General features: G+C 39.9%; 2 protein-coding genes across 4 annotated transcripts; both read left to right on the top strand.

Annotated features, from left to right (window-relative positions):
* Positions 1–5,099: 5,099 nt before the first annotated feature.
* LOC111610014 (cell wall protein DAN4-like) lies at positions 5,100–8,237 on the top strand. Its single transcript, XM_023341913.1, has 2 exons — positions 5,100–5,307; positions 7,350–8,237. The coding sequence occupies exon 2, from the start codon at positions 7,358–7,360 to the stop codon at positions 8,072–8,074; it is 717 nt and encodes a 238-aa protein (XP_023197681.1). The 5' UTR covers positions 5,100–5,307; positions 7,350–7,357; the 3' UTR covers positions 8,075–8,237.
* A 1,931-nt stretch (positions 8,238–10,168) lies between these two features.
* LOC102223643 (oligodendrocyte-myelin glycoprotein-like) lies at positions 10,169–14,552 on the top strand. 3 transcript variants are annotated; one of them, XM_023341919.1, is made up of 2 exons: positions 10,169–12,605; positions 13,097–14,552. In XM_023341919.1, exons 1-2 carry the CDS (start codon positions 12,598–12,600, stop codon positions 14,466–14,468), a joined length of 1,380 nt encoding a protein of 459 aa, XP_023197687.1. In that variant the 5' UTR covers positions 10,169–12,597; the 3' UTR covers positions 14,469–14,552. The 3 variants fall into 3 exon arrangements, with proteins under 3 accessions (XP_023197687.1, XP_023197685.1, XP_023197684.1); XM_023341917.1 differs by having other exon boundaries at positions 13,094–14,552; XM_023341916.1 differs by lacking the exon at positions 10,169–12,605 and adding an exon at positions 12,851–12,940.
* Positions 14,553–23,245: the final 8,693 nt, after the last annotated feature.

Raw genomic sequence — 23,245 nt, 5'->3', positions numbered from 1 at the left:
AGTGAGTATAAACAAGCCAAGAGGAAGGTTTTTGCCTCAGCATAATTGCAGCTGTTCTGTGAAGTCCTCCGGGGTTTCCTCAGATGTTACCAAAAAGTAACTTGTTTTTCCTGCATGCAAAACTTTTATGTGTGATGGAAAGCTAACACTTCACTCCAACCCTAAATGTATCTAAATATAAGTTAACCCTCTCAGAAAACCTATTAGAAGCTGCAAAACAGTTGAGAATGTGGTAGAGGACAACAACCTTAAGCCTACAAAGCTACAATAAAATGGTTTAGATGAAAGTATATTTGTGTGTTTGGATGGTCCAGTCAAAGTCCAATTTATGTTAAAAGCTGCTGCAGGAAGGTGGCTGTGTAAGGTATTTTTGGGGGCATTCTGAAAACACAACACTAAACATTTATTTGCAAAGAAAATTTGAAAGCCAATGTTTTCCTATCCTTCCGCTTCCGCTTCACAATTATGCACAGCCTTTTTTTTAATCCTTTTTTTTAATTTTAAATTAGTACGTGCAGAAATAAAGCTGAGAGTGCAGAAAACCAATATTGACCTTTGTGAAAAGACTGGTAAAGTGTGAAGCATATCCAGCAGTTTCACGACGGGACTGAAGTTTATTATTGCTTTTCTACAATGTTGCTAAGCTGATTTTTCAAGCGTTTTCAGGAAATGCATTAAAACTCTTTATTCTCTCTTTATTCTGCAGGACAGTAATCCTGCTGGAGGAAAAAAAAAAAAGCTTTTCAGGGTGAATAGAAGGACAGATGAACATATGAAATGTCATCCTCTTAAGTTTTTAAATTATTGCTTCAAAGGCTAGCAGCGAAATTGTTTAAGTAGATGTATCTTCCTGAAACACCTGCACGAGGACCTGAACGTTGATTTCGCCTCGCCTCTAGGGGGCACTAAAACTCCGCAGACTGCCGTGGAGCTGAATAGTAAATACATCTTTATTGTTTTACTTTCTACAAGTTGTGAACTTTCACCTTAAGTCCGATCATTAACAACCTGATAAAGGGGGAAGATTCATCAGGTTGAATATTTCCCCTACATCAGACTGAAGGTTGTCAGTCTTCACATTCACGCCTCAAGAATAATAACAGCAGCAGGAGATGCATGACATTTCCCCTGCGCTCACTTTTTTTTTTGCACTTCCTGCCTCAGTGGGAAGGTGGACCAAAGTGCGAACCACATCAGCAAATCATTTATAACATAGCTACAAATTTAAAAGCACAACTACAAATTAGTGGCAACAGTACATCTGCAACAATCTATTCCAAGAACAACTTAAACCATACTTCTGCAGGCTGGTCAACAGGTATTTATATTACTTAATCAACAACAGTGCTGTAAAAAAAAAACCCCATGCCCTTACTGATTTATTTTGCTTGTTTAACAACACTTACCTGCTTCAGATCACACACATCTTTATATGAGGCTAATATAACCTTTGCAAATACTAATACATATTTATATTTCCCAAAACACAGCAGCCATTCAAGCCAACCAGGATTTATTTTAAAAAGTTTTACTCTACTAAAATAGTTTGGTCACTCTTGGAAGCAGCATGCCATCAAGCATTAGCAATAAGTGGCAATGAGTCTAACTTTTATTCTATTCTTCTCTGCAGAATTGTTTTAATTTGAGTTTTCGAGTATGAAAACCATGTTTAAGGTCATGGTACACCAAACCAATTGAATACCAGTTCAAACTTCAATGACGCCACTCCAAAACCACTGTTATTGAGTCATTCAGAGGTTGGCTTCATTGTGTGCTGTAGTTTGTTGTCCTGCTGAATAACCCAAGTATGCTTGAGGTTAACCTTGTGGAGTAAAGGATGGACAATCTCCAGATTTTTTTTTTTTAATCAAAGAAAACAGGCTTCATGGTTTTATTAGTTTCAGAAAGTAATCAACCTGAAGCTTTTCTAGACCATCACACTGCCACTGCCATGTTTGCTTTGTATAACGTTTTTTTTTATTTATTTATTTATTTATTTATTTATTTATTTATTTATTTTAAATGGTGTGTATATTTTTATGCCAGATGTGACAGGACACACACCTTGAAAAAAAAAATCACTTCTATCTTTTCAGTCCCAAGAGCATTTTCAATTTGTTTTTCTGGCAAATGAGTGATCCTTTTTTTTTGACTAGCAGTAGGTTTTTAGCTCTCGGAGGCTTTTTCTTTCCACATTTTCTCTTATTGTTAAATCATGAACATATAAATGAACTGAGGGCTACTTTGCTCCTGCTCTTGGAGTAAATGTGGGTCTTCTTTGGTCAGACATAGCTTTGTAGCTCTTTCCTGACTGACAGAGTGACTTCCTGTCAATCTGTTAGTCTACTTCATGCTGTGAGACGGGTTCTATCTAAATGAGGCAATTACATTTTCCACATGAAGCCAGATTAGCTTGAATAGCTTTCCCTTCCTCAATAATTAAGGACATCATTTCAAAGTTGCACTTTGCATTTACTGATGATATTGTTGTGTGATTTAAAAAAAGCATATGAAAAAGTAAAAAACTGAAAAAATCTATATGGGGGCAGTAGATTATGTATGACTCCATCATTTTTAAGAAATACGATTTGAACTGATGAGTTAAAGTTAAATGACTAATTACTTGATTCTGCTTGCTCTTTTTTTCTCCCTCCGACAGCTGATATTTTCTCAACTTCTGCTGCTTAGGCAGCTTTTTTCTCTGATAAATACACTTCGGTTTTCTCTGATACCGGACCTTGGGGAGCTGTCATAAAAGTGAGAAATACTCCGTGCTTGCATTCAGCCCTTGAAATTGAAAAGTTGCATCCGAAGCATGGCTCGGACTATAAGGGGTGATGAATTGATTTCTGTGTGCGCTGGTTTTAATGCGATGGAAAAAAAAGAGAGAGCACTTTGTGCCCTCTGCTCCGACTAAGAGGCCTTTTGACTCCAACTGGCACCGGGTCACATGACCAGCGTTGGGCGATTAGAAAGGGATTTCTTCAGCACACTCATCACACACACACCAGCAACATTGAGGCAATGGATAGGAGCCGTTTCAGCTGATTTTACTTTTTTGACACTTTAGTGACATGAAATTTGATGATGTTCAGGTGAGCTGTAAGATAAAGTGAAAGTTTGCGGAAACTCTATAATTCAGCTTTTAAACTTGGTCGACTGAAAGAGCAAAGCAGAAGGTGGGGGCTGCACTCTGGAGTCCATTTTGACATTTGCTGAGCCCACCCGTTGCAACTGTCAGCCATCAGCTGATGTCCTTGGGATTGTCTGTAATGAAGCTGTCCACCATCACAGCCAGCTAGTCAGCTATTTATAGATGTGAAAGGTAGCGCCGGATGGGCGAGAAAAGCACAACACATACAATTAAATGGAACGAAAAAACAAAAAACGTCTGGCTTGCATGCGTGCACACACAGGCACGAACACCCCGCGTAAATGTATATGGATGAGTGTGGCGTTACTGACAAATGGGACTTTCCATTTCTCGGAGGACGGCGTGTGGCTTTTTGGAAATGAAGTCATCTGTGTTTCTTCTTTTCTCGCTTCCTCCTTTGATTTTTATTTGGCCTCATGGTGGCTTTCTGCTTCATCTGAATAAGCCGCTCAGGAGACGACATTTGACACCTTTGAGCTTCTCATTAAAAAAAAAAAAAAAAATCACCAGAAAAATTATGATTGCCTCCATTCCACCTTTGCATTCTTGCAATTTTTCTTTTGTATTCATTTTCACATTTGTGGCTCCTGCAGATGTGCAAAGAAAGGGATTTTTTCCCTCTTCCATTTAGTTCAATATTTAAGGAAAACATCAGCATCAGGAAAACTACAGATCTGTGGTAGTTTCTACCGCTTTTGTTGCGTCTCTTTTATCTGTCTTAATTCTAACGACAGTCGTGATGATGAGTTTGTTCAGGGCCCAGCGGTCTGAACAGCAGGCGTTCACACGCTCCAAACTCCAGGATCTTTATTTCCATCCCTTCACCAACAGATGCTGGCGGGTCATGTGGAGGAGGAGGAGTGGATTTAGTTAGGAGTGCTGAGTCTTGCAGCCTCTTCATCACGTCTCTTCTGCTGCTCTCATCATCTGCAGCATCCTACTTTGCGAAATTAGGCATTTCCCCTTTAAATTCTGCAGCGCAGGTGCAGATATGTAGCCACTTGGGAAACACAGCATACATCAAGCAGAGGAAGCAAGATGAGGAACTTTAGAAAATAGACACACTTTTTTTCCGATGCAAATTCATGAATTGAGAACAACAAAGGAACGGATCATTTTCTTTCATGAGTTTACGGCACTTCGGAAAAGGAGCCATAAACTTTGACCCTTTTGACGTTTTGTCCCTCCGGAAGACATGGTTGATGCGATACGGCCACCAACGTTTTTTCAGAACCGCTTATGAAGGTCACTGGTACGAGTGTTAAATGTGAATCACATCACACTTTTGAGTTGTCAACATTTTTGAAAAACACACACTGCTGTATTCCATTTGTACTTAACCAGACACAATAAAGTGTTTGCGTTATGAAACTCCAATAAAATAAATGGAAGATTGTTGTCTGGAGAAGTGGAAAAGCTCAAGCAGTGTCAGTGAAAGTTGAAGAATTGATGTACTTTTTTTATGGTGGCTGTTGTCTTTTTTTGTTTGTTTGTTTGTTTTGTTTTTGTTTTTTAAATGTGTCAAAAAGTCTTGGAGTATGCATGTGCAACATTGAACAGAGAAAACCGAACAGACGTAGGGCCAGTTTTCGCTTTCTCGTAAATAGGAAGGTGAACCTTTAAGCGTGACACAAGATGGATGCGGATTTATTTTCGTTGTTTAAAAAGCGTGACCGAGGCATTTGCAATGCACGCACAGGCTGAGGTGGTTTCTCATCACGTCAGCATCAGTGACCTGCAGTGACCTATACACAGTCAATTCTTCAAAACAAGAATAGTGTTTAAAAAAAAAAGAGAGAGAAAAAAGTTGCAAGTATGTTTGATTGAGGATTCCATAAATTGAGGTGAAATTTAGAAATTTAGATGAAACAAATCTAGATGGTGAGTGAGAACACAGTTCAGGCCGCATTCGCGTTCTAGTGCTTCACATGTGTCATGACCACTCCACTGAACAGAGCACCCATCACCACTTCCTCTTCTTAATATAGTTCTAAGAGGAAGAAGAGAAGTCGAGACAGCAAGAAGAGCACCGTTGATTTGCACCGACTTCATTGCATCTCGGTTCCTGTAAAATACTGGACTTTACTCATCAGTGACTCCAATCTGTTCATCCATCCACACAAACTCCTGCTCTCCTTGGCAAAACAAACAATGTAAGTGATGGGTTTATTATTTACTTTTTCTTTATTATCTTCTTATTCAGGTGAGAACTTGTTTAAACATGACCTTACTCAAGTATCCATGGACTTATCCTAAACCCCACTTGTAGGATTACATAGTTTAAGTCAAATCTATTTTTTTTTTATAGATTATGCAACAGTCCTTTATCAAAGCACTATTAAAATGAAAAATACAAAATACTTTTTGTTCATGGTTTTCATGACTTTGGGTGAGCCACAAAACTGAGGTCAGATGCTGTTTTAAGTGAGGCAAGCTGTATATTGTATTGTGCATTATGGTTGGCCATTTTGTAAAATATGTAGCAAATTTGTTCAGTTTGTTTCTAAGGTTCTTGTCCTTCATTTGTCTCTAAAAGCTGGAGAACTTTTTTTTTAATTCAATTTTTTTTTTTTTACGAGCAACACGTAGTTCAGCGGCCTGCGAGCCCTTAGGTTGACTTTACTTTGTGTCTTCCACCCTCCATCTTGTCAGGCGCGTCTGAAAGAGTTAGAAATAGGGGAAAATAGGGAGACTTTTAAGTGGAATAAAATCACAACTGGCTCTTCTGGCTCATCTTTGATTTGCAGTTCACATCTGGGTCAAAAACAACCAAATTCGGGGTAAAGTCTTGGATTAAATTTGGACTGATTCATGACGAGGTTGATTCATCAGATTTGGGTTACATCTATAAGATGGATTCCTCAACAAGTAATAAGTAAACAATCAATCTACCCGTTTGCAACACCAACTTTATATTTGCTTCCCAATAGAGTGGTAATGCCGGTCTCTAGTAGTGAATGGTTACAAAGCATCCTGGAAAGGTTGCCAGTCTGCCAGTGACCCAATCATGCACAGGCACAACTAAGGACTAAGGACAACTAAGTCCCATCTTGCTGCAAGGCAAAGATAGAAGTGACTTCCCTAGCCCAAAATGAATCAGTTTTATTGGGTAACACTTTATTTGACAGGTTGTGAATAAGACTGTCATCACACCGTCATAAACATGCCACAACACCTGTCATGAACGTAAGTCTTCATGAATATTTATGACTGTTGTCATAAAGTGTCGTTTGGTAAATCATGACACTTTTAATACAGTTGACATTATTCAAAATGTCTTCGTTATGACAACTTGACATTAACCAAGAAATCATGATCTGACATAAATTTGTTATAAAAGTATTACTGATTAAACCTTAACGTTAATAACATAAAGCTACATAATTCTTAAAAAATGTAAATCACACTCAATATAACACTATTTATGATTTCCTGTCTATATAGATTTTATGACCAAATCTTTAGTCAACAAGCTGAACATATTTAGAACGAGCTTGCGTAACTACTAAGCAGCTAATGTTATCTGAGATTAAAAAAAAAAAATCTAAAGTAATTAATGTAACTGCTGACAGTTATCTATTCTGTAGCGGCGGCTCAATGGGAACAGAACAGGTGGTTGTACATTTCAAAATGGTCGCCTTTCAAGGCTGATTTCTAATCCAATGAACAGTCGCAATTTTAGACACAATGTTTGGTAAAAAAAACAACAAAAAAAACAGTTTTGGTCCCCAATGCTTAAACTCAGCACTTACATTAAAGAAACAGTAGTTTTTAGAGTATAAACGGACAAATACTGAGCAGGCAGGAAACTGGTGGAAACCTGTCACTTACCAAAGGTGATTTCTTTGTTCAAAGCAAAATTACAAGTGTTAACTTTAGCCAGATTGTTTTAATTGTTAATTGCTGATATATGCAAATTGTTCCAGCATCTTTAATATTATTGTATAGTTTGTGACAAAAAAAATCTGTTGTCAAAAAGACTACAAAGAACATCACTTTTATCAACGTAAACATGATGATAATTATCGCCAAAAATACAATGGAGTTATTCAAGCATACAAGTATATTTGTATATACTTGAGACACACAAATATCTCAAGTACGCTTCATTGTGTGCAAGTTTCTCCATCCTGTCGTCCATTTGCATCAGAAGCATATTCGAATCCTGAACTCTCCTGCGCCTTTGTTTTTATAGATATCAACATGAACGGCCTGCTGTGTTGTGCTGAAATTCTGGCCGTGTTGCTGTTTATCCCGTGGACTTTGTGTTATCAAACAACACAACATCAACCAAATACTGAGGCTTCGACCACCTCTACTGAATCAACAAATTCTGGGAGGTCACCCGAGAACGCAACCATCGGTGGTAGCGCCACAACTCTGACCACCCCTAAAACCACCACACCTACCACCACCACCCCTACCACTGCCAAAACATGGACATTTTTTAATGTAATAGAGAACACCTATGCCAAGATAGTGCTGCTCGTAGCCTGCCCCATCCTGCTGATTTCTACCCTGGCACTTGCATGCAAGGTGTGCCAGCTGAGAAGACGCCTCAAGGCGACAGGCGGCGACTCTGAGTACTGGATGGGGATGGACAAGACTAGTAAAGCCGAGTCACAACCAGAACCTAAAGAAAACAGTCTCCTGCTGACAGAGAACGGTCAAACGACTAAGGAGAGCGATATCGACGCCGCTAAGGAGGATGGAGGGAAGGTCGATGAGGTTAAGCAACAGGGAGACGAGAAGGAGGTGGGAGACTCTCAGAAGGGTGAGGGGGCCGCTACGGCTGCAGCCCCAGAGGAAAGCTCTCCTCCTTCAAAGCCGGCAGAGGAGACCACCAGCTCGGAGCCCACCAAAGATCCTCCGCCGCCTTCCTCCTCTGAAAACACAGAGGAACCTAAAAAAGATCCGTAAGGTTTTCTACACGAGTTTCCATTTCAACGCAACTTAGCAGTCGTTTTCACCAGCTTCTTAGTTCCTTTAAACTAAACATTTATGCATGTAATTCTAACCCATCAGACTGCATATTTGTCCATGTATCTTACATTTTTCTTTGCTTGCATATTTTTTGTCATGTCCAAATTAAAATTTGACAAAATGTGTTTACTTGGTCTCTTTTGTTATTTGATTCAAAAGCAGAAGGTGTCAAAGAAAACACGCTTCTTGAATGGAGTTCAACGCGGGACGATTGCTATTTATTTTCAGTTCCCAGTTGGTTGCACAAGATATGTCTGTGTCCATGAAGTTCCTTGCTAGAATATTCCTTCATCTTGAGCTGTTTCACAATTTGTCATGTGATTTTATGGGACAGAGCAACACAAAGTCAAGTCCATGTTTATTTACTTTGCACATATACAACAACTTCAGTTGTGCAACGTGCTTCACAACAATCACAACATCAAAGATAGGTAAATGGTTAAACAAAAAGTAAGATTAAGCTTGGTAATAAATAAATAAATTTGGCAGAAAATACCAAAAAAAAATTGTAATATAAATAAAAACCAAGACATTCTTAATTTCAGCTGCAGTGATTTCCCAAAAGTAGGAATCAATGAAGTCCTAACTTCCTCCCTTTTTATTTCACTTGATGCAAGTGAAATTGAATTCATTGAGTGAAAAAGAAAGGAACATTTTTTTTTTATTAAGAAGCAACAAGTTTTTCTTTAAGGTTTTGAATTCTAGAGTGTATAATATATATATATAGATTTTATTACAGACTCAGAGTCCAGATTACATACAAAAGAGAACAAAGACAATAAAATAAAATAAAAAATTAAAAATAAAAAAAAAAGTACAATACAACTAAAAAACGACTCCTAGCTATTCAGAAGGGAATCATACCATATGATTCGAACAAAGGTTCATATAAATGAACCTTTGTTCGCGTGAAATGTTTGTCACCTTGTGGGTGTGTCCTTGTAGCTGCCATCTTGGGAGCCTGCTAAGAATAGGGCCCACCTCAAACCCAGCTCATTTCTAGAAGAAGCTGTGATAAGAGCTGGAGTTTGATTGGCCGGGGCAAATTGAGAAGGCGGGCTCAACCAGTATATAGGTAGACTGCTGGATGTAGCAAGACTGATGGGAGGGCTGCCATTTTGAACTCTTCTGTTCAAAATGGCAGCCGGCAGAGAAGACCACCAGCTCGGAGCCCAAACTTTGTTTGCTGTACAGCCATGATTGCTGACATTTTCCTTCCACACCACTCTTCGCAGCATACATCTTTTTTTTCTTTTTTTTTTTGCAAACAAAAATCTAAAAAGTGCAGCTCGCATGAGTCAACAGTACTGAGCAACGAGAACACAAATAGAGAAAACTTTGTCAAAATTAAAGGTCAGGCAAAAGGAGAACGTTGATCATGGAAGCAGCCAAAAGGCCCATGGTAACTGGAGGAGCTGCAGAGATCCACAGCTCAGTCTTTAGTTGCACATTTCACGAAATTCTGTTTCTTACAAAACTAGGTAGCAAGAGCAGATCCTGTGGGAATGCTGCTCTTCAGCAGAGATAAAGAAGCTGGTTAGTTGATAGGAAGATGGATGGAGCTTACAATGGATGATTTCAGTCCACCCACACTAATGTGCTAAAATGGCCTAGTCAAAGTCCAAACCTAAATCCAAACGAGAAAATAAGAAGCCTGCCATTTTTGTCTAGCTGATAGAGGAGTACGCCAAAAAATACTTGCAGCTTGCGGTTGCGATGAAAGGTGGCTGTGTAAAGCATCGAGTGTATGGAGGTTGAATAAAAAGAAAATGCCTGCCACGCATTTTAGGATTTAGAAAATGACAGCCATCCGTGCTTCTTCTCCCGCATGAAAGTGCGCGATTGTATCGTGGCAAAATGCGGAGAAGTTCACTTGTTGTTATTCTGAATACTTCAGGGAAGGCACACTAGACTTGTGAGAAAAAGAGAGCGCAAAAAAAAAAGAAGAGTGAATAGGAGACGAGCTTGATTAGCAAGCGGAGAATGAGCTCCTTTTAGGCTCCGCCACACAGCCTCTTTTCATTTCAACGAGAGCTGACGCAGCCAAACAAAAAGAGACCTTTCAAAACACAAATATGAGCCTTTTCTTAGCTGTCATGTGCAGATATTTTGTTCATCTATTTACTTGTGACATAATAGTTGGATTTGCACCTTTGAGTAAAACCTCTTAAATTGCTAAATAACCCAAAGTCATAAGAGCTGCTCGCTTTTATGGCTTTGCTCTGTGCAAGTCAACGGTTCGGATGCGGATGTAGCTCGTATCGACGAGCCAATGGGAAATTAATTTTTCCTCGGGAGGAGTCGTCTTCTTTTTCTGGAGGATCCGAATTGCACACTGACGACGTCGCGCGCAGGCTGACACGGGGAGTTTGACTTTGAGGCCTGCAGGAAGGAGCAGTGACCGGATACACGAGTTTCAATCTTAGTGGAGCAACTACTGGAAGAGTTGAGGCAGGTGGGAGGTGAGGCGGGTTGACTGGAAGCACAGAGGAAGTAGTGAGAGTGTTGCAAATGGGCGCTTTATTTAGCCTGGCTGTGGTTTAGCGCGCGCGCTCGCGCGCGCACACAAATATAATAAAATAAAACTTCCGCTTCTCGATCAATGAGGTTGTGTGGATTCAGCCTCCTCGCTATTTTGAGACAGTTGAAATAGCCCTTTGAGTTTTTTCCTTTTTGTCACGCTAGACCCACAGACCGCAATGCATTTGCTTTCCATGATATAATAATTAAAATTACTCCATCATTTTAGATGCGAGCTTGATTTAAATAGCTTTAAATGGTCTTACGCACATTGAGCTTTATAGTAGTAGTGGTAGCATCACACTGTGGAGGTTCTTTTCTTCAGTGGGAATGAAATTGCTCTGAGTTTGGATGGAGCAAAATGTGGCAAAGTACTTTTAGGTACATGTGCACCAATTGGGATTCCAAATTTGACTTTCTTCTCTCTGAAAAGTCACCAAATATCGCAATGAAATCATTAAGTTGGCAAAAGTTGAATAACTATTGCTAACAGCGTACATCAGTCTGCCACTGTCTCCATTTGCTCCACCGGAGACGGTGGCTGATTTCCAGACCTTTGGAGATGTAAATAAGATTGATTTCTTATGTAAGTCTTCGCAGATTTCCCAAAATTAAGGAAATCAGCACCCTGGGAAACACTCTAGGCCGGCGAAGGGTCACCTTTTAACAGGGCATCAACCCTGAAAACAAAGTCAAAGATTCAAGGGAATGGACTAGGTCAAAGAATATTGAAATGATAGAATGGCCCAGTCAAAGCCTAGATGTATGTCTGAATGAGAAGCTGTGGAAAAACTCCAAATTGCTCTTTACAGGCACTCTAATCCAGTGTGACCAACCTTGAACTAGTGTGACAGAATAACGAGCGCGGCGTTCATTTTTTAGATACAGACATCGTCCAAGCAAAAAACTTCCAGTTTCAAATTGTTTACTCCAGTTGCCTGAACACAAACGCGCGCCACAACTTTCTGATTTAGTTTCTGTAAAGACTGAATATCCGTTTTGTTTTCCTCCCACTTCATAATTACGCCCGGTCACATAAAATCACACCAAAACACACGGAGGTTTGACTGGAAAATGAGAAAGTGTCAAACAAAAAAAAAATACTACTAAAAAAAAAAGTTAAAAGGGTGTAAAAACTTTCGCAAGGCGTTGTAGCCGAACCTGGTGCAACCGGGAGTGAGAATGTGTTGGAAGTGCAGCAATGCAGTGCAAGATGGAGAGTTGGCTGTATTGCTGATGACAGGTGGGATGCTGCAGAGGAGGAGAGTCCTCTGTAATAAATCTTGAGGCTTTTTGTGGCAGCCTCTACATTTACAGCCAATTACAGCACTTCATCGACTTGTACAGGGGGGTTCTTTAGAGAGGGATGATTTATATTGAGCAGATAACTGATAACAGTCTTTATTTTAAGTACAAACAGCCAGTTAAACCAAACTGAGCAGTAGTTGTTCTTTGGAACACAGGAGTGGATCTTTAAAGCCGAGAGATTTAAAAGGGACTAAGGAGTTTCCCTAGAGGGGATCCGTGTATGCAGAGAGCCCCTCCATTATGCGCTCCATTTCTCCTTCCCAATACTTCTCCCTGCTAACACGCCACCCCTCCCCTCTCACTTCCACTGCACACAGTAAATCCAGAGCCTGCAGTGCCTGATCGAGCCAACCCAAAAGATCCATAAGATGCAGTAGTAAACTCTCAGCTTGCACAGGGGGGAGAAGAGGGACTGAACTGCACGCGAGTTTAGGGCAGAACACCTGCACTGGACAAGTGAGAAGGGGTCAAATACTAAGATAGACATACAGAGGAGAGAAGGTGGGGGGTAGGGGGAAAAATTCACCTTCAGCAGAGCACCAGCTGGTCCCGAGCTTGAAAGCAGCAGAGAGGAGAGAGAAGAGGTGCTGAGCGGCAAAAAGGAGCAGAGAAAAAGTGACTGGAATGATAAGATGAGGAGGTGAGTTCTAAACATATTTGAAGGCTCTTCTTCTTTCACACACATTTAGCCACACCCTGGGCGAGAGAAAGAAAAAGAAAAAACACTGCAGTATCTTGTCGGCTGTGTCTTTGCCTGCCTTTGGACCAGCTCATGCATGAGTCCTCTGTGGAGTCGTTACCAAAACCCATCTATTGGACTAGTTTTCCTCCTCTGAGAGCATGGGACTGACTCCACTGACAACCACTGATGAGTGAACACAAACTGATGCCAGGGAAAATGACGGCAGGGATTTGTCCTCCTTTCTGATGGATGGTATTCTTCAATGTAGTTGAAAAATCCTCTCTACAGTTCAGGTCTGGTGTTATTCGCTTGTATTAAAAAAAAGGGCACAATGCAGGCACTATGCTGCATACATGAGAGGTAGTTGAGTGTGTTTTTGCTCATTCGGCTTTCTTATACGCTGACATTTTTCTCATTTTTTCTTTCCTTTTTTTTCTAACCCCCAGCAGGCCCGTAATGTTGAAGTCGTTTCTTAATGAGGCCCTCCTGGAGCTGGTGCTCGTGCTGTGGCTCGGGCTCCGCGTCCTGGCCGTGTGCCCCTCCGTGTGCTCCTGCAGCCGCAGCCACAGAGAGGTGGACTGTTTCCGGAGGAGCCTGAGAGAGCTCCCCGACGGCTTGCAGCACAACATCCTCTCCCTCAACCTGTCCCACAACCGGCTCGTCCATCTGGACGACAGGCTCGCCTCGTACACCCACCTCCGCGTCCTGGATTTCTCCCACAACAGGCTGAGCCGCCTTCCCAGAGGTCTGCCTCGCTCCCTCTGGGAGCTCCACGCCTCGTCCAACCGCATCCAGCTGCTGGACAAGAACGACACGGTCTACCACTGGAACCTGAAGACCCTCGACCTCTCGGGCAACAAGGTAGAGAGGGCCGTCTTCATCAACAACACAATGCCTGAGCTGCAGATGCTCAACCTCAGCAATAATCACTTCTATACTTTGCCCACCAACCTGCCTGCGCACCTGGAGACCGTTGATCTGTCCCACAACATGCTTCTGAAGGTGCTGCCAGGCTCTCTTGACCGACTCCCAAAGTTAAGCCACTTCTACCTGCACTCTAACCGCTTCTCCTCACTTCCCTTTGGAGTTTTGGACAAGATGGTTTCACTTAGAGTCGTCACTCTGGGTAGCAACCCTTGGGCTTGCCACCTTCATGAGGTCGACTACTTGCTGTCTTGGACTCAGAGCACCTCGGCGCTTGTCCTCGGCTGCCCCTGCTACACCCAGCCTGTGTGTGGAGCGACACACTCCAGTAGAACTGGAGGTTTGCACTTTGGCTCCTTTGTTCTGCCTTCTCTGACAGTCGGTGCCTCAGATCTGAGCTCGGTGTCGCCTGAAGACAGCGTCACGTGGTGGTACTGGCCCGTCTCCGCTCAGCAAAGCACGCCCCAAACTCGCAGAGAGTCTCTAAACACAGGGCATGATGCCTTCACAGAAACAGCCACCAGCATTTCCACCTTTACGATTAATCACCTGGCTAGAACCGGCAGCCGAGAGGACATAGATCATCTCATCTCAGGCACAAAGGAAGCTTCCTCCTCAGCTCCGCTCCACACCGCAGACGCATCCCATTTCTCTGACAAAAGTCTCATTACCGACACATCTAAAGGAAATGGCGTGGAGCTGGCCACCGATCGATTCTTTATAACAGAGGCCTCCTCCACCCAAACAAAGAGGACAGCCACTCTCCGCACCAGAAGCGTCAGGAGACAGAATCAGTTGCCTTCCGGAGGCATCAGAAACAGCAGCCCAACCTTCTCCTGGTTTGGTTTCCTTCACAACTTGTGGCTTTTCCCTCTCGTTTTGCCTCAAGTCATCTGACGGATGGTGTGAAGAGTTTGCCACAAAATGTGAATTTAAACCAAAAAAAAAATTATAATTAGGCCTGTCACGATAGCAAATTTTGCTGAACGATTAATTGTCTCAAAAATTATTGCGATAAACGATAATATTGTTTGAAGACCTTTTTACACTGATTTAATGGAAATGACGTGATAATGCATATGATTTCCTGCCAAAGATAGATACACTTTATTTTCAAAAGAACACTTAACACTGGAACTGATAAACAAAATAAACAAAACAACCAAAAACAAAAATAAAATGGATTCTCAGTCTCCATCAACAAAAAACGCACTTGAAAAAAAACTAAACAACATAAAGCCAAAGTGGAAATAAATACTGCATTCAACCAAAAGAGTGCAGATTATGAAGTCTGTATATTATGTTGCCCTTCAGTAATAATTAGATTTAAATAGAGAAGATGGGCACATCGACTACCTGATGCAATAATTCACACTACACGATTTTTTGCTCCTATTTTTCCGCTTACAACAATCTTAAAACGTTGGTCTTTCTAAGATTGTGTGGTGTGTTACGGTAGATCATCGTGGTCGCTCCGATCTAAATCAGGGGTTTTCCCCCTGTGGCGGGCATGACGTCATGTTTCTGTGTGTGTTTTTTGCTCCAATGTGATAATAAATTTTGTCAAAATGAAACAAACACTGTAAAATCACAAAGTTTAGGATGTTCTGAAAATAATGATACCAAACAAGGTAAGGTAAATAGTTTTTATGGTGAAAATATAAGGGTAAATTCAAAATTAGACCAAAACGGCCATTTAGACCCAAGACTCCAAAGCATGTTGAATGTGACAGGTAGCCAATCAGAAGTGGATTCCCCTCCGTGCTTTCTGAGGGGAAATTACGGAGGGGAATCCCAAACAGCTGACACGGCGCAACCCGAAGTTTATTCAACATGCAAAGAATATAGAAATGACAAGGGACATAAATAGGTTCTAATGATTTTCATTCAGTCAGGACTTTAAGCTGACACTAGCAACATGCATTGCAGGTAGATTGTAGTAAAGCATTGGTTAATGCCTGGTTTTACAATTAGTTCACTGGACTTGTAGCCATTATTTTGTGCCCATTGTTGGACACCACATGGCAGGACCGAACCTGATCGAACTGTTATACCTAGGATTTCTGTCGGCTAATGTGTGGTCTGTCAGGTTTTGAAAGTGGGCAGACAATCGGCCAACAGCTCTAAGATCATGTCGTGCGCGATGGGCTTTACACTAAGGAAATGAGGAAGGGAGGAGTCAGTGGAGAGCACCGGAGTTGAGCCTTTTTTCATTCGGTGTCATTAACTGAAAGAGAAAAAGGCCGGAAGAGACAATAATGCCGATAATTAAAATGACGTTGATCGTTTTAATTTATCGTACGATTAATTGATTTATCGTTTATCGCGACAGGCCTAATTATAATAATAATAATAATAATAAAGCACAAGAGAGATGATACTGGAACAGTTGTTGCACCCACAGAAGCCATGTTTCCAGAGAAAATTTAGATGGTAAAAAGAAAGAAAGAAAAGAAAATAGAAACTATGTCTTTAACCACTTTTTTGGATTACATAAGGGTCACACTAATGCCAGCAAAATGGATTTTTAAAAAATGTGAAAATGGGGTGTTTGTCTCTTTATGTTTTTGACTCAACATTTGACACCATCCTTAATGGAACTACAATGTGTGTGTGGCATTATTTTGGAAACTGACAGAATGATTCAAACAAACATCAAGGTGCAGCGGCTTATAAAACTCTTATCTGCTATGTTGCAACTGAAAAACTTCACAGTATTTCATTAGGATTTTACATGGCTGAAAGGTAGAGAGGAGGAAGGCTGCATGGTCTTTAGCAAAAACCTGTCTAGATTTGCATGTGTTCACTGTTAAAATCTGGTATTTTTCCTTCCTCTTCACAAAAATAAAGAACTTCTGTCTCGAAAACAACATCAACATTAGAAAGCGAGAAAATGTGAACCATTTAAAGATGTGTGAATAATTATACAGGGCGCTGCATGAGGTCACATTTACTGATCCAAAGCATGTCTTGCCAACAGGAACTGTGCCTTTACAGCAACGTACCATCCTTATGACGCCATCGATGTTGTGTTTGAAATGGTTCGCTAACGAGAGGCTGACAGTCACATCCCATCATTTGCTCTCAGAGTCTCATTTAGGAACTATCTTAAAAATCGCTGTAAGTTTTTCAACAGGTAATTTACAATGTAGATAATCGTCCACAAATCTCTGAAAGTCAATGTGGGGTCCATGAAACTTGTAATAGTTTGGAGGTGTTGTTTTTTTGTTGTTGTTGTTGTTTGTGTCTGGAGTAACTTTAATGATGGAAGTGTTTTTAAACCCAAGCGGAGTATCACCAGAAAATTAATGTGAGAGGGCCGAGAGTTCGCGGCCAATCTGCATCAGCTTTTCAGCCTCATTAGCTCTGTTTGTAATGAATGCTTCTCGGTCTTTTCGGTTTTACACAGATAAAGTCCTGATCTCCTCTGATGATCCCTCCCCGTTCATTGTTTTTTTTTCTTCCAAAAGACAGGCCTTCTCTCTAACGCTCTTTTGTTCCACATTTTAAGCAGCATCTTCTCTTGACACTCTTCAGCTTATACGCCATGGACATAAAAGCATTTTTTTTATTAAAATAAAAAATGGCGCAATATTTGTAATGCTGCTTCTTTTAAAAGACTCTTCTTGAACATTTGTGAGGAAAAACACAACAACAATGAATGTAATGAATGAAGATAAGCACATGATGGCACTATACATTCAGCAAACAGCTTGTTGTGGAGCTGAATCCTTCTTTGACTTTCTGCCAACTGCTGTCTGAGAAGCTTTTTTGTTACACCTGCGGTCCACAATAGATGTTCAGTGTCATTTTTAATTTTCTCACTTATTTTATTTTTAATTGCAAGTTTTATTTTGCTTTCTGAAACCCACATTTTCTTTCTTAGCTTTTTAACAAATGCAGTGTTCTCTTTTAATTAGAAAGAAATTTGTGCGGACGTCCCCAATCCCTGTTTCATGTGATTCTGCTAACTCATTTTGAGCTTTCTGTGCAGGAGCCAACATCTCCCTGGACAGGATGTATACATTTGTAACGACACGAGCTTAACAGGAAGCAACAGAGACTCTGTCGAACAGAGGGTAAACAAATGGACAATATATCTAATGAACAGCGAGTGCAGAGTGCCTCTTGCGTATTTTGATCACATCTTAGACTTAAGTGTCCTTCATGATTCACTGACGCTAGTGAAAATCATCTGCATGGCGACTGAACGTTTGGGGAATGCAAACTTCCCGGTGTTTTACTGCAGAGCATTAAAGCGTAGAGTTTTTTTTTTTTTTCTTCTTTTCCTGTAGAATGCTAAGATATTCAAATCCTCCTGATTGCATTAAACAGCTGTGATGCACCACTCTGCAGCTTTTTTCTTTTCTTTTTTTTTTTTTTTTTACAATTTAGTGTTATTTGCATAAAGACGCATAAGTTGCCAAAATAATAAGGCATGCACCACCATACAGCGGGCTGCATTTGATAAACTAAAGAAGAACCGGTGCCAGAGAATTTAGAAGTTTGTTTTGGTAACTTCTTCAAGGTTCTGAAATCTCTAATAAAACTTACGCTTAAAGCAAGCAAAGCTCTCTGATTGTTGTTGGATTTTGTCCATAACTGCTGACTAAATAGTGTGGTTTTCTTTTTTTTTTTCTTTTTCGACACTGCAAGACTTTTAAAATGCGCAATAAAGGAAGTCTGAGAGAAGAGATCTAACTTGAAGTCATTTTTTTGCTTTTGACTCAGCAGCTCCAGAGGCTCTTCAGAGTATCTGCAGCACATTTAAAATGCCATTTATTTGCAATGTCAAACAATAAGAGTGATTATTTTTAAGCCTTTTCTACATATAATCTGACATATATTGTGTAAAAAAAAAAAAAGCAAAAACATGATGCATTGTTAGAGATTAAAATAACTCACCTAAACAGGATATTCTTTTTCTTCAGGATTTCATGCCTGCAGTCAATGTATTGTCAATCGCTTCAACCTAAAAGGATCTTTGTCTGGTCAAACAGCATTTTCCTTACATTCGACCATTTGCATCCTTTTACAAGGGGTCACTAGGATCTCATTGCACAAAGGAGAAGAGTGCAATAAGTAAACCATGATCAATATACAGATGGCACAGTTACAGCAGCTAGATAACAGGAGAGAATTTGAAACAAAACAAAATAAAATCTGGCCATTTCTTTACCATCACCACAAGAACATCATCATCATATGTCACAGTGAAGGACTCTGGTGCCTCCCTCAAAAGTTATATATATATACAGTACAGTACAGACCAAAAGTTTGTACACAACTGTGTGTCCAAACTTTTGGTCTGTACTCAGTTCAGACCAAATGTTTGGACACACCTTCTCATTGAATTCAATGAGAAAGTGTGTCCAAACTTTTGGTCTGTACTGTATATATACAGTATATACTGTATGCAGTATATATGCTGCATATATATATAAATGCAGCAGTACATGTGGAAAAAGCCCGTCATTGATTCATAATGTCACAAACACCTAGTATTTTCACCTAGCAGTATTTTCTATGAACCATAATAACAGTATGGTTCTGTTTTAAAAACATGTTCTTTAAAACAGAACATGTTTTAAAGTTAATTTTAATGGAGAATTATTATCAAGCAACATAACGCACTAAGTTAGGATTTGCTTTATAGTTACCAAAACCTGAAAACTTCTCAGAACAGCGGCTTTTACTCAATGTCTATTTGAATGATTTTTTAAAAAAAGTTAGTCACCAAGAAGCGGCACCCACACCCCAAATAGAAGAAATGTGACATAATTTCAAAAGTAAAGCACCTTTTACAGTGGAAGGGGGAATCCTCCTGGAGGGCGGAGAAATATGAGAGTCTGAAGAGCAGGTGACCAATCAAAGAATGAAATGGGAAACTTGTTAATCATTTATCATGTTTGATATTGCTATATTTATTCCCTGTCTAGTTACAGATCTGAAATCAAGCCTGAAAAACATTGATTTCTATGAATACGTCTGGGAAATAAGACAGAAATTACAGAACGTGTGCAAAAGTGTTATACATTTACTACAGTTCAATAATGGAACAAAAAGAAATCTTCTTTTATACCGTTTAGTAAAAAATGCCACATCTGTTATTCTGTACGAACAAGATAAAATCTGCAGGGAAAAAATAGGGTACTAATTAGTTTACTCTCAAAAAAATAAAAAGCAGAGTGTGTAGTAGTTTTTATTCTCTTAGCTTCCTCCCATCATCTCCCTGGGTCACCAAGAGCTCAGCTTTGTTGAAGAATTTTTTTTTAATGATGTGCAGGACAGGACATGGTGACATCTTTAGCTCACACCTCTAGATGGGCAACAATTGTGGGAATTGTAGTTGTAGTTGCTGGCTTTTAGTGTTTGCTGGTCTTTTTTCCCCCACTTCAGCCGGTGAAATGTCTCCTGTGAGCAACTCAAGTCCAAGTCGATCTGCCTTGTGCTTGTTGCAGAGGTATTTTTTTTCTTCATATCTCTCCATTCTGTTTCCTTTCTTCTTGTTAAAATCTCTCTAACACTGTTTGCCTTTTTAGTTCATTAAGTTTACTTAGATGTTCCTTTATGAGCCAGTCCCAAATTATATGGGACCTGAGCAGAATTTGACTTGTGGCCGAGTTCCTGTAAAGACCACACCCACCAGTCACCATCCCTAACCCCAAAATCTCTTTTAAATGGTTCCAGCTTGATTGCTCTGTGTGCTGTGTTTTTAAACACATCTGTTTCCCCTTGTTTCAAAAATTACTATAAGCAATTAAAATGACCAGATCTCAGATTGGAACTTCCCTGACCATAAAATAATTTTTTTCACATTGTTTTCCAAAAAAAACAAAAAAAAAACAGCAGGAAATAAAATCCGGAGCCAACTTACTGACTTACTTATTTAGTCTGGTAGTCATGACTGATGTCTGACTTTTCAGGACAGACTCAGAGGACGCCAGAGGACAAATGAAGCTTAATTAGCTATTCTTACAGCTGCAACAAAAATTACAGAAATTTATTGCGGTTGACAAACATTTTTGCAGTTAGTGTGAAATGAAATGAGACTTCAGCACAGACAAGAATAAATAACTGCTTTAGCTGAATAATAACAATTATATTTAGCAACTTTAAGTGACTGTACTTTTAGAATGTTGTCAGTTCATTTGACCGCAAAAGAATTTTGAATTCTTGAAAAATATTCATTAAGTTTCAGAGCAAATTTAAAAGTAAGCACATCTGCAGTACATGTATGAAAAAGCTTATATTTTGAGATATGAATTTTTGTAGGAGGTTATTTGCTTTTGGCTTTAAGGGACCAAACAGCAACTCTGGTTACTTATGCCTTGGGTTGACTTTGCTTCTGATACTAGTTGAGAATGCAGAGAACCTCTCAATCAAACAAACTGCTAAAATTCACTCTTTTAACAAAATATGAAAAATGAGCGACCTGAAGTTGACTGGTTGTATTTGTACTTCTTATTTTTCTTTTCTTTTTTTTTTTTTACAGCCCACCTTTCAGATGTTATTTATTTCATTTTCATTGTGATATGTAAATGAAACAGCAGAAATAGATAGATAAAAACTTGGGAAAAACACATTCACATTGGAAAGTTTTTAATGGCCTTGCACAAAATGAACCACATTAAATGAATGTGGACCACCTGCCGCCCTGGAAATCACAGTAAGGTCTGAAGTCTATACAACTTCTTTAAGCTCAAACCTTTTGGGGATGAGGGATCCAAACTTTTGCATTTGCTATCTTTATTTTTCCTCTTCTTACTCCAAATTTGCACAAATAATAAAATAAATGTGTTATTTCTTACTTGGCGTAGCTGCATGCCAGTTAAAGGGCACGTCATTTTTTCGTCACATTTTGAAATCAGCAGAAGCAGAAGTCAACAGTACCCAAACTTTTGCGTGGCACCTAATACGCATGTATTTTTTATTTTTTTTATTTTTTTTTCCACGCCTGCCCTTTTTTTTTTTTTTCTGGTGTGCAACTTTGCAACATCACTTCGAAATGCTTTAGGTGCCAGCAAGCTGGCCTGCAAGCCAATTATTTTCTCTGTAGACAGCACAAAGTAATGTCAGCTTTCTCCTCTGGCTTCTCCTAATAACTGACAAGGTGTAGAGGGCGAGCATCATTTACTGCTGCCATGCCTCCCCTCTTCATCTCACCACCCGAGCTTGTTTTCAGTGTGTCTCCCTCTCACTTCCAGCCACATCCAATAAGACTCACTCTCGGTGTACTTCTTTGTACTGCCCTCTTGTGTTCCTGAGCATTTAATTTCCCCCCCTCACTTTTTCTCCGACTATTGTGTACTGACAGGCTTTAAGAAGGCACGCATTACTCTGATAACACATGCAGTCATTGTGCGAGGGCACGGGGCGTTTTAAGCTTTGAACATCTTTGCTGCAGACAGGTCGATTCTCTGCTGTTTTTGCAAGATGCAAAGCTGTATCCTCTGCAGAGTTTGTTGCTCTCCTGCAACTGTACACCTTCTCTAAGATGTAATACAAGAGAAACAGGACTAAAGACTCTAGAAAAAAAAAAACAGCAAAAAAACTCCAGCGACTCATCCTTCTGCAATCGGAAGAATGCACGTTGTCCTTACTGTGTGTGAGAGAGGCCACTGTGGACTCAGTGAACCTGGATTAGCTTCCAATCTGTGCACCAGTGAAAACACAACAGTATAACAGGGCAAAGATATGTAATTAGAGCTGCTGCTGCTGCTGCTGCTGCTGCATACGCATGCTCCAAGTGCCCTCTTGTGGTGACTGATGTTGTTTAGCATTGAAGGTTGAAGTCAAACATACAGTAAGTCATACAGAGGTTTTTTAGTCTGAAGCACAAACAACCTTCCACAACTAACTAACCAAAACTCTCAAAGTTTGGTCAGTTGCATACGCCGGTAATTATGGGCTTAAAAACATTCAAAAGGTAAAGAGCGTTCATTAAAATCTTTGATAGTTTTCTTTTGGAAACGTGTAGGCTTGTTATATTCATCATGATAAATATTTCTGAAACAGTCTAAAAGACAAAAGATAAAAAATAAATAGTATGAAGTAGCCAAGTATGCAATGGAAAATTGCAAAAGGTTAGTTTTAAGATTCTTCTGTTTTTCTACAATAAGATGTAAGATATTTACTTTAAAACTTAAGACGAACTTGGTTTAGTTTTAAATGCTCCTTAAATAAGTTTTTTTTTAAGTAGCTCACATGAAGAGACATAGATGAGACAAATTATGAAAGTTTTCACTAACCCGCCATGAACCTGCAGAGCCATGGCGCACCTCTTGTAATTCCTGTTATCACAGACCTGAGCTATTGTGCTACATGCACAATGATACGCAAAGTGACTTACCTTTGACAAGGCCACTGTGGTCCGCTCCTGGCTAAAACAATGGCCCAAATTTCGATCCGCTTTGATCCTCGGGTCACATTATCAATTGTGGCCCCGGAATTAAGCTGGTACCCAACCAAAGGACGCTCAAATGCTGCAGATAAACTTTATCTGATCAACCTAATCTGTATTGACAGCCTTGGTCTATATGCCAAAGCTCGATATCTCTTTGAGCCAAGAGCCGTGTTTTTCTGTCTGGCCACTGATCAGCCAAAAAGCAAAAAAAAAAAAAAAAAAAGAAAAGTGCTGGAATCTGAAAGAAAAAAAAAACAAACCATTCTCC

This window comes from Xiphophorus maculatus, chromosome 11 (genome assembly GCF_002775205.1).
Source record: "Xiphophorus maculatus strain JP 163 A chromosome 11, X_maculatus-5.0-male, whole genome shotgun sequence".
NCBI lineage: Eukaryota > Metazoa > Chordata > Actinopteri > Cyprinodontiformes > Poeciliidae > Xiphophorus > Xiphophorus maculatus.
This window is presented reverse-complemented; position numbering and strand designations above follow the sequence as displayed.

Coding starts and splice junctions, on each gene's coding strand:
- LOC111610014 (XM_023341913.1), top strand. CDS start 7,358: ATGAACGGCCTGCTGTGTTGTGCTGAAATTCTGGCCGTGTTGCTGTTT.
- LOC102223643 (XM_023341916.1), top strand. CDS start 12,897: ATGGTATTCTTCAATGTAGTTGAAAAATCCTCTCTACAGTTCAG. Junction 12,941..13,096: donor AAATCCTCTCTACAGTTCAG/GTCTGGTGTTAT, acceptor AACCCCCAGCAG/GCCCGTAATGTTGAAGTCGT.